This window comes from Phaseolus vulgaris, chromosome 10 (genome assembly GCF_051622355.1).
Source record: "Phaseolus vulgaris cultivar YP4 chromosome 10, ASM5162235v1, whole genome shotgun sequence".
Classification (NCBI taxonomy): Eukaryota; Viridiplantae; Streptophyta; class Magnoliopsida; order Fabales; family Fabaceae; genus Phaseolus; species Phaseolus vulgaris.
In genome coordinates, this window is record NC_143507.1 from 36,103,739 (window position 1) to 36,121,054 (window position 17,316).

At 33.5% G+C, this 17,316-nt stretch overlaps 2 protein-coding genes and 1 long non-coding RNA gene across 4 annotated transcripts; 1 reads left to right on the top strand and 2 right to left on the bottom strand.

The window, feature by feature from the left end:
* Positions 1-685: 685 nt before the first annotated feature.
* On the top strand, positions 686-2,284 carry LOC137818878 (uncharacterized). The gene is made up of 5 exons (XM_090296144.1): positions 686-979; positions 1,063-1,420; positions 1,487-1,716; positions 1,801-2,036; positions 2,113-2,284. Exons 1-5 carry the CDS (start codon positions 686-688, stop codon positions 2,282-2,284), a joined length of 1,290 nt encoding a protein of 429 aa, XP_090152270.1.
* Positions 2,285-7,258: 4,974 nt separating this feature from the next.
* Positions 7,259-9,515, bottom strand: LOC137819668 (uncharacterized). Of its 2 annotated transcripts, XR_011082367.2 has the most exons (5): positions 9,310-9,512; positions 8,293-8,514; positions 8,097-8,162; positions 7,724-7,790; positions 7,259-7,477 (listed from the first exon to the last, which is right to left on the bottom strand). It is a non-coding gene; the product is annotated as an uncharacterized LOC137819668 (long non-coding RNA). The 2 variants fall into 2 exon arrangements; XR_016516414.1 differs by having other exon boundaries at positions 8,097-8,514; positions 9,310-9,515.
* Positions 9,516-13,503: 3,988 nt separating this feature from the next.
* On the bottom strand, positions 13,504-14,832 carry LOC137817965 (uncharacterized). The gene is made up of 5 exons (XM_068621188.1): positions 14,626-14,832; positions 14,371-14,511; positions 14,126-14,227; positions 13,924-14,034; positions 13,504-13,767 (listed from the first exon to the last, which is right to left on the bottom strand). Exons 1-5 carry the CDS (start codon positions 14,830-14,832, stop codon positions 13,504-13,506), a joined length of 825 nt encoding a protein of 274 aa, XP_068477289.1.
* Between the last annotated feature and the right edge of the window lie 2,484 nt (positions 14,833-17,316).

Here is a 17,316-nt window from a genome sequence, read left to right on the forward strand (position 1 = left end):
TCCTTTGTATCCTGGATCAACTAACTTCACACGGTTGTCGGCGGTGTTAAGATTGATGAATTTGAAGGCAATAAACGGATGGACTGATAAAAGCTTCGCGGAATTGCTCCAGCTGTTGAAGGATATGCTTCCAGAGGGAAATAGTCTACCTAATCGTAATTACGAGGCAAAAAAGATTCTTTGTCCAATGGGTATGGAGTACAAAAAGATACATGCATGTCCTAATGATTGTATATTATACCGGAAAGATTTTGAATTGTTGAAAAGTTGTCCGAGGTGTGGGTTATCACGTTATAAGTTGAAACAAAAAGATGATGATTCTATTGATGACATGGAAAAGCATGGACCCCCAATGAAGGTTATGTGGTATCTTCCCATCATTCCAAGGATGAAGCGTTTGTTTGCAAACCCAGACGATGCTAAGAATCTTAGATGGCATGCAGATGAGAGGAAATGCGATGGCATGTACCGACATCCAGCTGATTCTATTCAATGGAAGAAATTTGATGATGACTTTCCAGAATTTGGTAAAGAATCAAGAAATATCCGACTTGGTTTAGCTACAGACGGAATGAATCCGTTTGGTAATATGAGTACAAATCACAGTTCATGGCCTGTATTACTAGTTATTTACAACTTACCTCCTGGATTGTGCATGAAGCGAAAATACATGATGTTGTCTATGATGATATCCGGTCCGAAACAACCAGGGAATGATAAGGATCGTCGGAAGAAAGCTCAAGAGATAGCTTTGAAGAATCTTACCCCGCACGTTATGTCTCGTTCGGGGTATAGAAAACTTGAGCAAACACTGATGGTGGAAAAGGAGAAATCTCAACAGGGGACGTATTCTGAGAATGTGGAAACAGGGGTCACTTCTCCTCCACCACCTTTTCGCCATGAAAAATGGAAGAGGGCCCGAATTAAAAAGTCCGGTGCACCAAGTTCCGAGCAATCCGGGGTTATAATCGAAAAAATTGTAAGTTATTTTTGTTATTTTCAATTTTTTTAAAGCATTAATTATATTAAGATTGAAAATATGATTTTTGTGTACTCTTGCAGGATTCCTTGGAATCCGACGGTACATTTGTTGCTGAAGGTCGTCACGATATCCTGGTTGAAGCAATTGGACGACCTGAACACTCTGGTCGTGTTCGTGCCGCTGGACAAGGGGTCGGAATTAAACTTTATTTTGGAGTTTCAGAACGACAGCCATCCTCCTCCTCCAAGAAGGAAACTCAAATGAAGACTAAGTTACGTGAAGAAATAATGGAGGAGATGAGAAAGGAGACTGATTTGATGTGGCTGGAGATGAAAAAGGAGAATGATCGAATGCGACAAGAGTTTCTATCGCAACAAGTTTGTGCTGAGCCGATTGAACCCCTTGTTAGTTCCACTCCCAAGAGCACAAAGGGGAGTTGTGCGGCTCCTCCAACATCAGGGGATGATATCAATGGGCAGACAGAGGATTGTGAGCTACTGGTAGTGGGCGGCAAACTTTCTCGGGTGGTGGCACTTGGAAAAGTCTATAAAAACGCCACCACCTTACATAACGTTCCTCTCTCCCCTGATGTGGCGAAGGTAACTGTTGAAAAAGTACGATTTCCTGATGCTCGTGTTCCACTACCTTCAGATGAGGTAACCACTGTGGCCGATGCATTTCAGACATTTGTTGCCTGGCCCAGAGAGCTCATTCGATCTATGCCCGAACCTCATGTAATAATTTCGTTTCATTATATTATTTTTTATTTATATTTATATATTACATATAATTTAATACAAATGTTGTTTATCTTGTAGGAACCTTTTCAGCCACCAACTCCGAAAAAGAAGCGTGAGGTTCCAGTTGACGATCCTATGGCTTCCCTACGTCTCATTGCTAGTCAGATTGGCAATGATCCTTTTCCAGTTCCGTGGGATAATACATTTTTTCAAATCAACACTGAACTGCCACTGATGATTTACAACACAGATTTATCAGAATTTATATCTGGGAACCAGGAGCTCAATATAAGTATAATTCAATTTTTTATGATGTAAGTATCTTTACCTATTATTCAATTTACTTTATGTTAAATTATTATTGATTATGCTTTAACTAAAAACTTGTAGGTTTTTGCATAGAGTCTGTATCACTGAGGGGAAGGAAAATATGTATGGATTCGTAGATCCTGCATATACTAATCCCGTTGGACCAAACTCAACTGAGACTCAAGCATACATCACTAACATCCTGGAAAAAGAGGGAAAACAAATTTATTTATGCCCTTACATTAATGAGTAAGTTTAATTATATGTCATCAATTATTATTATTTCATGTTTTAAATATTTACTAACTCTTTTCAATGATCATATAGGCATCATTGGCAGTTACTTGTCTTATCAATGGTTGATAAGACTGCTGTGTGGTTCTGTTCCCTACACAAGAAGATGCCCACAAAATTTAAGGATATCATTGATACGTAAGTATAGTATAAACTTAACTTTGTATATGTTACTAATTAACCATCTACTAACGAGGTTTTTTGTATTAACCAGTTCATGGCGTGGATATAACATCCTAAAAGGTCGATCCAGTTCAAATAATTTGAACTACATAAGAGTAAAGGTTTGTAATTTTTTTCTTTCTCTATTATCATTGTTTATCAATATACTAACATATTACTTTTTATTGAATTATATAGTGTAATAAACAACCAGGAAGCTATGAGTGTGGCTATTACATTATGCAATGGATGATTACCATTATAAGACTAGGTGTTAAAACTGGTTGGAAGGAGGTATATGTTAAATCATTTTTATAATTCTTGAACATATATATATCTAGAAACTAATTTATGTCAACTTTGCAATGCAGTTATTCACAGAAGAAACACCAATGAGTGAGGAAGGCATTTCATATGTTAGAGATTCTTGGTCCACATACTTCATTAATTTTTATAACTCTAGCATAAGTAAACAACATTAGTGGTTTTATTATATGTAATTTGATCACTTGTAAATGTACATTTTGATGATTTCAATTGGTTACTACATTTTTGTATTTGTCTGGCTGGGTTTAATCATTATGCAGGTTATTTAAATATATGGTTTCTGCACAAAACAGGATGTACCAAAAAAAAAATACTATTTACAAATGCGGTCATTTACCAAGACCGCATTTGTAAATAGTGAATTCGCATTTACAAATGCGGTCTTAGTAAATGACCGCATTTGTAAATAGTGATTTATGAATGCGGTTTTTACCAAGACCGCATTCATAAATCCTAAACCCCAAACCCACTCCCTAATTCAGAATAATATACAAATGCGGTTACCTAAAATGACCGCATTTGTAAATGTGATTTATGAATGCGGTCATAGGACCGCATTTGTAAATTCCAGATTTACAAATGCGTGTTGATCAAATGCGGTTCTATGACCGCATTTGTAAATTTAAAATAGCCGCATTTGTTTAACTTATCTGCACTAGTGTCATCTTCTCTTCATTGTTGTCAGGTAAGCACTGTAATGACTGTTTGGTGTAGTCATCTTGTTCCTTTCATGGAACAATGCATGTTTAATCTATCTATAACCTAAATCATCTTAGTATCTTAAACTTCCTTCCTCTAACTTTGCTGCTACTAAAATTTTCACAGATCAAATTATTGAATTCATCAATCTTGAAAGTTCACAAAAAAATCACTTTATTCTAATTTCATTACTGATGCTAAAAGGAATCTTCATATTATATATGAATGAAATTAAGTATACACTGGACTGTATTTTTTCAATCGATCAGTTTTTTAATCATGAGAAAATATGTGATTGAACTTGTGAAGAAGAATAAGTCAGTATTTATAAAATTTTGACACAGATTCAGTGAAATCGGTATGGTATAACATACTCCCTCCTTTTGAAAACTTTCTTTATTTTAGTTTTTAATTTTCTTTCAAAATATGTTGATTATTTTATATCCCAAGTTGAGTAAGAAACTTATTTCAGTGAAATAACTTTGATCTCTATAAAATACTTATAAAAAAAGAGAACTAATATCATGCAGTGAAAGTAGTTCTGAAAATTGTTTATAGAAGTATAAACAATTATAAATTAGTAAATGAGAGTAATTTAATCTAAATTAAATTTGTACAAATTATATATTCCCGAATGAGTATGAAAATAAATCTTAAATTTCTAAAATGTTGGAATGAAAAGAATAAAAGTTTGTATAATGATTAAATGAAGTACTTTGATTGAATCATATCTTATATTACAATCATATCTTATATTACAGGTTTGTCTTGTCAAGTGAAGTAATATTGCCTAAATTGAAGTTATTTTTAAGCATGTGACGGTTGTCGATCTTCTCTCATATAAATGGTAATGTATTTTTCTTAGTTTGTATCATGAAATTCATTTAAGTACTTGTTGATAAATCATAAGTGGTAAAAAGATTTTATATTAAATTATTAACTTTGGTTATGCACGATTTCTAACTTTAATCCTTTATTTTTTTTCCCACAATTTTAGACCATGTAAATTGTATATTTGCTCAAGAACATCTATACGCATGATTTTTTTATTCTTTTAACTTTGAAATTTATTTGTGCGAATCAATTAATCTACATATTAATTTAAAATATTTTCTCCATGAGCTTACTTACTAACTATGTAACACCCTAAAATATATAAAAAAATTAAAAGAAAAAAAAATGTTCTCCACTCTTTTTTCAAAGTCTCTATTGCACCTGCATGTATATTGACTTGTACATTTAGTGCAATTCATACACAAACAACACCTCATGCAATGGTAAGATTGAAATAAAATTCTAGCAAACAAAAATATAAGTAAAAGGAATATCATTCATTCATTCATATATATATATATATATATATATATATATATATATATATATATATCATTCTATATAAATTAGTCTCTAAATCAAGCTTTTAGGTATTAATATTTTAGATTCTAAATTAGTTACTAAAACAGAGATTAATTTAGAATATAAAGTAGTTAGTAGCTAAAACCTTGGTAGTTAATAGTTAGATACCAATCTAGAAACTACTTTATAAATTTTTATTAATAATAGAAACTACTTTAGATATCAACTAATTATTTTGGTCTCTAAAATTAGTTTTTATTTAATGATTTTCTTGTAATATAGAGGATCTCTATTGAAACATAGGTGCCTTTACTTAATGACAAACCAATCAACAACTCATACATTATCTCAAATGTATGGTCTTAACTCCATACAATTTCATCATCCTTATACAATACATATCATTCATATACAATGTATATCAATCACTCGTATATTATTTAAGATTTCTCAAATTAATTACATAATCATCTCAATTTCATACACCTTCCATTCACACCAATTTATATCATTTAGAAATTACACAATTCAGATAAGCACACAATATCACTCTTATATTACACACGTTCAATCACACAACACATAAACTTTCACAAATCAATTGAATTCACAAACAAATGTATATTTTTCTTAAAAAAATTCGTGCATAATTCAAATCATTGAAAAGATATGAAGAAAAGAAAAGAAAGAAATGGAATTTTTTTTTAAATAGTTTTAGACTAGCTTGAGTGAAAATTTCTAACTTAAGCAAAAATGAGTTTGCTTGAGGGAAAATTTTCTCACTTAAGTGAAAATGAGGCCAAGACAATTGATTTTTCAATGCGGTTTTTGCATGAGCGACTTGAGCAAGAACAAATCTAAAGAATAAGTCAAATGCAGGAATATTTTTTCTTGAGTGAGAATTTTCTCGCCTGACCAAGAGTTGTCTTGTCTAAGCGAAAATATCAGAAAATCAGCCTTAATAATAGACTTAAATACATTTTTTAAAGATCTAATCAAGAACAATCCTACCATACAACTTCTAAATAGTTCAAAATAGATTAATCTTAACTAAAATCCGTTCAAACATCATTCTTCAATCATTTCAATACAATACATTACAAAAAAAAATCAATATTACCTACGAATTTTTATTTACGAATCTAAACCCGTAGGTAAATTCATCATTACCTACAGATATTATCCACGCATTTCAATTCATAGATAAATTTAGCATTATCTATAAATATTATTTATTGATCCGAATCCGTAAGTAAATTCAACATTATCTACAGATTATTACCCACAGATCTCTATTCGTAGATAAATTTAACATTATCTACAAATTTTACCCACGAATTTATATTAAAAAATAAATTCAATATTATTATTAATATAAATATTTTTATAAAAAATATAAATAATCTTAATATTTTTTTTAATAATATAAATAATATTAATCATAATAATCATATATATAATATTAAAAATATTATTTATATATACAAATAATTATAAAATGATAACTAATATTCCTAAATAGTAATAATAAAAAATAATAATTATAACTAATAGATATACATACTATTTATATTATAAAACTAATAATATTATAAATAATATTAAAGGTATTAATAATATTACTGATATTAATAATATTACTGATATTAATAATATTAATAATAATTAATAATATTAATAATAATTAATAATATTATTATAATAATTAATAATTTTATTAATTTGAATAATAATATTAAATATATGAATAATATTAATAATTTTTATATTAATTTTTTTATCAGCAAAGAATAAATTAAATTAAAAGATGACACTTTAGGGATATCTAAATCCTTATATTCTTACTACCTTTTAGATAGTCTATACACATGTAACAAAATTGCTCAATCCGGATGAGGGTTCACTACAAAAAAACGTGTATAATGCGGCGGTTATTTTCGTAAAAACTGGCGTTTTTAACCGCCGCATTATACGTCTGTGGCGGTACCGCATACCGCCAGAATTCTTGCCGCCACAAAGTTTAATGTGGCGGTCAATTAAGAACCGTTGTAGCAGACGCCATATTATGCATTGTATAAAGTGGCGGTTTTAAGCGTGTAATTGACGTCAGTTATAAATGTCGTAATTTTAAAACTGGTTACACCAATTCTAACGTAAATAGTGGCAGTTTTAACCGCCACTTAATACGATATAATATGAATTTAATTTAAATTTTAATATTTATAATAATTAATTTAATTTCGTTTTATAATTTGATTTCATAATATTATTTAATTTTATATTATAATTAAATTTCAGTACGCAATTAAATTTCATAATATAATTAAATTATAAGATAAATTATTTTTATAATAAAATTATACCTCATAATATAATTAAAATTGATAAATATAATAATAAGAAATGATTTTATTCATTCATTAAGATAACAAAGTTTATAATGTCAAACTAATCCAAAAAACAATTAAATTAAATTGTCAAAATGTAAATTTTATTTGAATATATTACAACTAATGTCATAGTCCTAATTCTAATTTGTCTTGTTGCCTCCACTTGATCCAATAATATTCTGGTTCAGTGATGAAGTACGACTTCCATCATCCGGTGCCTGGAATTAATTAAAATATGTTTAGAGTTAATTTTCAAATTTTAAAAAATAAATGAATTATTTTAGAAAAGAGAGAAAGAAAAAATAACATGTGACAAATTAATTATTTAAAATAGGAGGAAAGTGAAGCTTGCAACAAAGAAAGTTGTAGATGGAATAACTACATAGCAAATGAAATTAGTGTTATATATTAATATATCTAATTCAGGTAACAGGTAAGGGTCTAGACATGTATGCATACTCAACCTTTGTCGTTTCAATTTCAAATTAGGTAAGCTCCCATTGTATTCCTCGTTTTCAAAGGCCAGTGGACCTGCAAACTAATTTGTTATAAGGAATAAATTGAAACAAATAAAAAAAAATTTAAAGGATAAATTAGTCACTTTAAAAAATAATCTTTCAAAAATACTTTAAAATATAGCAAAGAATTGGAATTAAAATTAAAAATAAATATTAATTATTGTTAGTATTATAATAGTAATAGAGAAATTTTATGTTCATTAACTGTCATTCATCATAACAATAATAATCCATCAATGGAATTAAATCATAATCCTAGATATTGTTGCAAAGGAAATGCAAAAGAATACAGCATTTCAAACTAGTTTGAAAAATCTACCTTGGAGCCGTTAGGGACCAGTTCTTGGAGTGTCTTAAGCCGCTCACTTATTCTCTCTCTTCTGTTCTGTGATACACTCGTACAAACATTCTATCAGCATTGAGCTTATATTTAAGTTTTCTTAATTTGCAATCAAAACATGGAACATATATGCGACATACATAATTTAACTTAGGTTTGAAGTAATTAAGCAAACCTTGGCAGCAACATTTTGAGGATCCTTGAGTGGGCTTGACTTTGGTTTTGTTGCTTTACTTGTAGTTGTGCATGGCTTCTTGGCATTGGCAGCTTGCATGGTCTCTCCCTATAAACACCAAAATCATTCTTCCATTCTAATTAATTTAATGTACTTCTTATGGATGCTGCCACAAGAGCAATTCTTGTCCTTGTTATGACTCCTAATTAATCCAAAGAAGTCCTGATTCACAAAATGATTCAGATTAGTGCATAAAATACAATAATCACCTTACACACTATATTGATAGCTTGTATTAAAAGAGTAGGGTAAGAATATTCAAATGTACATTATAATCCATAGAATCTGGAAGAAATGACAAACTACCATAAGTACTGTTACTCTGCTTCTTTTTCCCACTCATACGGTTACTCTACATCATCATGATATGGGAAGGTGTCACAATCACACATGCCCATGAGAATCTAATCAATTACCACTACCTATTTTCCTACCAAATGTTACCATCTCTATTACCAACTACATTGTAGCCCTACACAAATTCTAACACTTTCCTCAATTAGTTTACTTCAATTCACAAAAATTCCTAAGGTTATAAAGTTTTAAAGCAGATCAAAGAAATAGAGAAAAGGGAAAAAACACTAGCAGATTTGATCTAAGTTATAAATCTGACAAAGAGTAAGAAATTGTTGTCATGTTGTATCTTTTTTGGCTAGTGTTTGGACTTCTTCGTCGGTAAGCTTGTTGCCATGGAGAACCTTCTTGATTCTATCTAAGGTTGTTATGCGAATGTATTAAGAGAGAATGTGTGTGCCAGAAAGAGAGAGAAAGGAAAGAGAACAGAGAGTGTGAATGAACTAGAAAAACATAAGAGAACGCATTTTTAATAATCTTCAGACAGTGTTTTAATAATTAATTGCTGCAAACATATACTAGCAGATCAATTCAAATCAAAGCAATCATTAATCAAAATGGTGATCAGTGCAACAAATAGGTGAGGGGTTTGAAGACACTTACTACTTCCAAATAGGTAGGAGCTAGTCTTCTTGTAATAACGAGCAAGACGGTGGATTCTGCGCTCCACGAGAATCAACCTAAACTTGGAGTCCTTGTCCTTTCTATTCCTCTCCAGATGCTTCCTAATTGAAACTGCCTTCTTAATCAAATGGTCAAGTGCCCTATCTAGGTGCAATAAGCACCCCCATTCACTTTATTCCCAAGTGAAGACAGAAAGTAATGAAAAAAGAAACCCCAACAAAATTAAAAAATAACTTCATTTTAAAATATAATTATTATTCTTACAGTTTTATGAGTCTTTTAGTAATGTTATTAGATTGTGCTAGTACTAGTTACTTACTAATTTTTTAGTATGTGAATGGCATTAGATATATCTATATTCGTACAAGACACAATTCATGCTTTAACAACAAACACAAGCCAAATCCCGAGAGTCAATTAAGCTTTATTCACCACCACAAACCTAGTGTAGTCACTGCGTTAAATTCCCATGCCCCATCCTAATTTTCATATTCAGTATACTTAACTTTCTGTCGGTATGGGAAAACTGAATACACTCCTATATTTTCGAAGGTATTATCTTCTTTTACCAAAAGCATTTATAAATTTCATTTTACTATCCTATTTTTTTATTATACTATTATAACAAATACTTTCTTTGTATTGTGCTATCTATTGTAATATAAAAATTGTCCACCCGACACCACCTATTGGTTGGACAGTACATTGGAGCTAACTTTTTTCTCCCAGCTCTTCTTTTAACTTTATTTAAAAACTATGCAGAGCACATACACTCTCTTGTTTGATAATAAACTTCATGCTGAATAACAACATTCAGGAAACATACTAGTAGGTAGGTATATGAAAGTATTATCAGTATGTTTTCATAAAGTTCACTTTTGTTGAATCTAACTAATAAGTGTCATAAAAAGCGGGTTTTGATACATTTTACGGTGGGCAGTTGCAACCTATATAAGAGTGATTAATTTTTTTGTTCGGTCCTGCTGGTCCAGGATTTTGGATCCACCATAGGGTGACATAGGTAGTGGAATTTTCTCCCGTCCTGTGCACATCTATTCAGACCTTTTTTCTGCATATACAAATTGTTGAGTCAAAATATACACTCAAGCCTTATTTCTAAAAGTCAATAATCTCAAGTTAGTATTAAAGTAGGCCTTGGTAGTCACTGCCTATTCACACAATAACAACCCAACTGGCTTAACAATTGAAACTGTGACAACGTACGCCTTAGCTATTGAAACAGTTATCTCCCTGAATCTTGATCGATAACTTACAAGACAAAATGGCTTGAATTGATGTAAATATTGTCCTACAGTATTGTTCTGTCAATAGGCTTTCTCTCTTTCTCACTCATTCATCACACTTGGTAGTTCCTATACAATATGCAACTATCAATACACATAACTATCGCAACTCGATCTAAAATAGCTCAAGGATTGGAATAAACCAAGCATCGGTATATATGCATTATTCAACAAGACAACCTTACCCAATTATGTCCATAAGAACTAAAATGTGTTGTTTGTTGTACAGACAATGGATTATCCCTCTTTTCGGCTAAAATATACATAGATAAACAAATACATCATGGACATACATGGTCAAGAGAAAAGGGAAATTAATGAAGAGCATCTTGATATCAACCAGTATTCTCAATAGTAACCAGCTCTTAATCAGGCTAACAACAATTAAGGACAGGAAAAATTTGTGTAGTCAATGCATTACCTACTCAAGTTTTCAATCACGAACATACCATCCACCATCAAAAGATATGTAAGCTTTGGTCAGGATTTGCACCACTTCCATCCAGCAGAATTCCAGGTTTGTTAATACTATCAAACTGCATTTTATTTTTTGAAAATAAAAATCTACAAGATATTACATCATCTTATCTCTATATTAATGATTCATTCAAGAACTACGGAAAAAAATATGATTTGATGATGATAGCCACTTGGGGAAGCCAAATGTTTCGCGTTACTTATTCTTTTAGCAATCGACTTAATGGGGTTTTAACAGAAACTTTGTCTGTTCAATATGTTTTTCAATTCAGCTTTCAACTATCTTTTCTGTTCATTCACTCAAATTACCAGCAGAGAATTATACCTTGGAATTTTAGGCTGCTCTAATTTTGCATTTGAAAGAGATATTGCATTTTCTTAGAACTCAAAATGAGTTTTAGAATTCTCTCACCTGCCTTTGTGATAACTTGCTTTAATTGCTCGAAAATCAGAACTCGAGTCAGGAAACTCTTTCTCCCCTACCGCCTCTGTGATAACTTTTTAGCTACCTAGTAAAAAGATGAAACACATAATGAAATACACAAATAGAATCACATGACAAATCCTAAACATCAAACAAAGTCGGGCATTGATAAGAGAACGCGCGAGCATTTAATTACCTTCAAATTGGTTCCGTGTAGAGGCAGAGAGAGTAGGGTTTTGTGAGGTAGAGAGCGCTAGGGTTCGTATGGAGGCAGAGAGCGTTAGGGTTCATGTGAGGCAGACATCGTAAGGGTTCGTGTGAGGCAGAGAGCGCTAGGTTCGTGTGGAAGCAGCGAACGCTAAGGTTCGTGTGAGGCAGAGAGCGCTAGGTTCGTGTGGAAGCAGCGAGCACTAGGGTTCATGTGAGGCAGACATCGCTAGGGTTTGTGTGAGGCAGCGAGCGTTAGGGTTCGTGTGAGGCAGCGAGCGTTAGGGTTCGTGTGAGGCAGCGAGCGCTAGGGTTCATGTGAGTGTGAGGCAGAGAGAAGGACGAGAGTGAAAGCATTAGAGTTAGGGTTCACTCTGATTTTCAAAATGAAATTAAAAAAAAAATTATTTTCTTAACTTTAAAAAAAAAATTATTTTAAATCAAGTTAAAAATGTGAATATAGGAATAAAGGAATAAAACAAGTTTTCAGAAAGAAAATTATGACAGTTAAAAATGACATAATTTGAAAGATAATTATGACGGTTAATGAAATGACGTATTATACTGAAATTTGTGGCAGTTATTAATAACCGCCATATTAAAACCGCCACTTTTTACACATTTTTTTGTAGTGGTTGTTAGGCAAAACTCCCCATATGAGCATTAGACATTGCCTATGCTACTAAAGGATATGACCCTTGACAATTAACTCAGAGCAATGCCAAAATAAAAAACAACACTATATTCTCTTTCAATTCCAGCCAATATGCTTGATAGAAAACCAACCTTCTCTTTTTCCTCTTCGTGAATTTGAGTGTGTTTTGATTAGTGCAAACTTCTCCTTGTGATCTCTTTGTTAGTGGTTCAGGAATTCTTCTCATTTAAGTCATAACTTTCCCTCTACTCTCTGAGTTGTATTTTATATATATATATATATATATATATATATATATATATATATATATATATATATATTCTTCTGCAGGCTCAAAGCTTTTTTTATGAAGGTTAAAAGAGTCGCTGGAGCCACAGGTACCATGGCAACCACTAGCTTCTGCTGTATAATCTGTTTTTTTTATCGGCAATAAGCAATTAAGATAAATTGACCCACTTAAGGAATGGTCCAACCCTCATACAGAGAATAAAAGATAAAAATTCTTTCCCCCTTCTTATCTAAAACCCACAAATTAATCCTCTACTTCCTTTCCCAACACTAAAATTGAATAAAAGACAAAATACTGTACCATTATTAAATCGAGTACATACATACTAGAGATTCTAAACACCATTCAGAGAACGAGAAACTCACTAATGGTATCTTTGAATTGATCCAGGACCAAACCTTGATCTGTGCCAGAGAAAATACTTCGGTATGATCAACCACTCCTCCTTTAAACAAACAATTTTTCCTGTGTCTCCAAATCTCTCTGACCAAAGCTATGCAAATATTACCCATAATAAGATTAACTGAGTTAGGTGCATCCAAAAACTTGAAATGTTCAAAATGTGACCTAAGAACAATAAGATCAATTGAATTCAATCCTAACCAGTAACAACCTTGCAACCGAAGAAAAGATGATTTGTCGACTCCTCTGATAGCCTGCATAAGCTGCAAATATTATTCGCAATCTGAATCCCTGGTCTCTCCAGATTTATATTCTCAATTTGAATCCATCGTCTCTCCAGATTTACCTTTGTGGCTACCCTGTTTTCAATCACCCTCCAAGTTGTGACATGAGCTGAAGGCAACACTTTTATCCGCTAGAAAGAATTGTAAAATCTCGAATCTTCCTCTCCTCCTTCTCCCACTAATAAAGCGTAAGCATACTTGACTGAAAACCCTGTTGTCTCTCTATCCTTCCATACCCATTTATCCCCTATCTCTGACTCTATCCTCCTATTAGAAATCGTCTCTAAGAGCTGGCTTACTTGATCCTCCTCCCAAGCGAACAAACCCCTTCTCCACCTTAAATTCCACTCCCAGATTCCGTTAATCCTTGATCCATATTCACAAATGTTTGCTTCCTTAAGTACAGACAAAGAGAATAATCTTGGGAATCTACTTTTCAAATCTCTAGATGTTACCCAATTATCTAACCAAAACAACACGTCTTTCCCATTTTCAACCTCCCAATTAACAAGATCTTCAAACTTCCTTCCTCACTCCTCTGAACTCCATACCTTCATCATATCTCTCCACCATAAAGAAACTTTGTTGTTATCATTCTGAAGTTCCTTCAGGCCTCTCCATCCACCGTACTTGGATTCGATTACTTCCCCCCATAACCCTCTCTTAATGCCAAATCCATTTTCCCAATAAAGCAAGATTAAAACGTCTAATGTTAATAATGCCTAGCCCGCCTGCATCCTTGGAATTACAAACCTTATCCCAAGCAACCCATGCAATCTTCCTCCCATCTGCCCCCCAACCCCACAGAAAATTCCTCTGTAAACTCATAATCTTCTTTAACACTTTAGACGGAATCTTGAAAAGAGAAAGGTAGAACAAAGGTATAGACGATAAAACAGACTTAATCAAACAAATTCTCCCTACCATCGATATGTATCTACCCTTCCATCTACCTAGTCTGCTTTTTACTCTGTTGACCACCTCGTCCCAAAATTCACCCCTCTTATGGCATCCCCTATAGGCAACCCCAAATACATAAAAGGAGTTCTCATAATTTCACAATTTAATACAGACATGAAACTCAGAATTTTCGTCTGTTTCACCCCAACCCCACCAATCCTACTCTTGAGGAAATTCACCTTGAGACCAAAAACCAATTCAAAACAACTCAACATGACCTTAATGTTAAAAACACTTTTGATATTTCCCTTACAAAAAAACAAAGTATCATCAACGTATTGTAGCATATTTACCTTAACTGACTTTTTTCCTATCTTTAAGCCTTCGATCAATTCTTTCTCAACTACAATCCTAAACACCCCTGCAAGACTTTCGACCACTATTAGGAACAAGAACGGAGCTAAAGGGTCGCCTTGTCTCAACCCCTTTTTCGAAATGAATTCCTTAGTAGGACTCCCATTAACTAGAACTGATATCGAAGCTGATTCCAAACAAGCCATTATCTAGGATTTCCACTTTTCACAAGAGCCAAGCCTGCCTAACATATAGTAGATGAAATCCCACCTCACACATTCGTACGCCTTCTGATAATCCACCTTGAAACACACACAACTTTTTTTTCTTCCTCTTCATCTCTTCTATTATTTCATTGGCAACCAAAATGCTATCCAAAATCCCTTTTCCTTCAAGAAAAGCGGATTTCCTGATATCTATTACTTTACTAATCACTTTTTTCAATCTGATTGACAAAATCTTCAAAACGATCTTATACACACACCCTACCAATGAGATAGGTCTATAATCACTAAGCTGCTGCAGATTATCGTTCTTAGGTATCAAACAGATAAATGATGCATTAGTCCCCCTGGGCCACCTTCCATTGACCATAAAGTCATTAATCGCCAACACCACACATCCTCCTTAAGACAATCCCACAAAATTTAATGAAGCTAAAATAAAAACCATCTGGACCAGGACTCTTTGAACTATCACAGCTCCAGACAACATTCTTGACTTCCTCTTCAGAGATTGCTCCTACCAACAATTCATTGTCTTCATCAGATATAGTATTGAATCGAACATTGTCCAACCTAACCAGGGGTTTTGACTCTCTAGCAAATCTAGCTTTGAAAAACTCCTCAATTGTAGACTTAACCACCTCCTTATCCTCACACTACTGCTCATTTACTTCTACCCCGTTGATCCCGTTTCTCATTCTCCTCCACTTCACTAAGGAGTGAAAAAATTTAGTATTTAAATTGCTTTGTTTTAACCACTTTTGTCTTGCTTTTTGGTGCATGACCGCTTCTTGTCTAAATAGGTTCCGACTTTGTTCCGCCAACAAAAATCTCCTATCTTGCCTCCCCAGCTCATCTAACTCACTTTCATCGTCTCTTGCGTCCAACTCTTCAATCTTCTTTTGTATGGATTCCCCTTCCTGATTGACATTCCTGAATACCTCTCTATTCCACTTCTTCAAATCTATCTTTAGCTTTTTCAATTTTTCTTTTAGAACAACCATTCCCTCCACTGAACACCTCATAGGTCTGCCATTTACTACGAACAAAATCCAGAAACCTGCTATCCTTTTGCCATACATCCAAACTTCTGAAAGGTTTAGGCCTCCAATCCACTGATGAAACTTTTAGGACTAACACGCCATGATTAGAGACCTTTCTGCTGAGAGCAAGCTGTTTACTATTTGGCCAAACATCCAACCATTCCTTAGAGACAAGAATTATGTCTATTTTGCTCTTGACCGTATCATTTGGCTTGTACAAAGTAAACTTTCTACTGACCATTGGAATATCCAGTAATTGCATGTTATCAATAAAATCATTAAATCCCCTTATCTCTCTACTATAATTTGATGATGAGATGACACTTTTTCTCTCCTCTTTCCTTCTGATTGAATTAAAATCCCCGACAACACACCATACCTTGTTTTGTCGAATCTCCCTAATTTTTCGTTACTCTTCCCAAACCTCCTTCCTTTCTTTCAACGTATCGGAACTGTACACATTTGCTATCATAATATGTATCCCGTCTCCTGGTTTCCAAACTCCTTCGATGATAGGGAAACCTTTTCCATTTAAAAAACTTGTCATATTAAAACTCCTTTTCCACATAGTAATGATTCCACCTGCGTTATTTACTACCCCGTTCTCTACCCAATCGACTTCATTTGAACCCTACAGATAAAAACAACTTTCCTTTCTGAGCACTGAGCACTTTGTTTCCTGTATACAGACCATTCCAACCTCCTCTTTTCTAATCAATTCTCTTGCGTATGTTCTTTTTATATTTCCTCCTAACACCCTTATGTTTAAACTAATTAGACTCATCATCAGAAACATTAATCTCCATCTCCAAATTCCTGCAATCCCGATTCTCCACACTGCTGAGCCTATTTAATACCACCTCTTCTTCACTTAACAGAGTGAAACCCATCTCCTTACCAGCTTTCCACCTCCTCCTAGCTTCGCCCTGCTCATCTTTTAACCAAAGCATTCTACTGTATTTTCTTACATCGTTGTCTGAGATAATGATTTCTGATCTTAAGCCATTTAGAGAGTCTGACTTAGCTAACCTTTCAAACCTCGGTGAACTTACGTCTCTTGATTTAGGCAAATCATCCACTCTTCCACCAAATCTAGCCATCATCCTCCCCACTAGGTGACTTGCAAAAAATGATTTTGTCTCCCTTACCGTGCCCTTAGGAGTGGACATCTTCGTAGCTCCATTATTTTCTCTACTCCATACTAACCCCGTCCTCTCCACCATGCTAACTGAGTCTCTACTTGCCTCACACCCCAAAAATCCTTTGTTTTCGTCATCAAATCCACCTTGTTCTCCCTCAGCCTGCATTTCCCCTGCCGCCACCGCTCACCTTCTCTCCATCACCGCGCCTCATACTGGTATGAACATGCACAACAGCGTCAGCCGCCGTCCCTCGTTGCCCTGCCCCTGCAGACGCCTCCACG

What these genes read in the sequence shown, in the direction of transcription:
- LOC137817965 (XM_068621188.1), bottom strand. Translation starts at nt 14,832, where the DNA reads ATGGCTTGTTTGGAATCAGCTTCGATATCAGTTCTAGTTAATGGGAGT. An exon ending in TAGGAAAAAAGTCAGTTAAG is followed by an intron (nt 14,512 to 14,625) that starts GTAAATATGCTA and finishes TTTGGTCTCAAG; the next exon opens with GTGAATTTCCTCAAGAGTAG. An exon ending in TAGGGGATGCCATAAGAGGG is followed by an intron (nt 14,228 to 14,370) that starts GTGAATTTTGGG and finishes TCTCTTTTCAAG; the next exon opens with ATTCCGTCTAAAGTGTTAAA.
- LOC137818878 (XM_090296144.1), top strand. Translation starts at nt 686, where the DNA reads ATGATATCCGGTCCGAAACAACCAGGGAATGATAAGGATCGTCGGAAG. An exon ending in CAAGAGCACAAAGGGGAGTT is followed by an intron (nt 1,421 to 1,486) that starts GTGCGGCTCCTC and finishes AGCTACTGGTAG; the next exon opens with TGGGCGGCAAACTTTCTCGG. An exon ending in ATAATTCAATTTTTTATGAT is followed by an intron (nt 2,037 to 2,112) that starts GTAAGTATCTTT and finishes AAAAACTTGTAG; the next exon opens with GTTTTTGCATAGAGTCTGTA.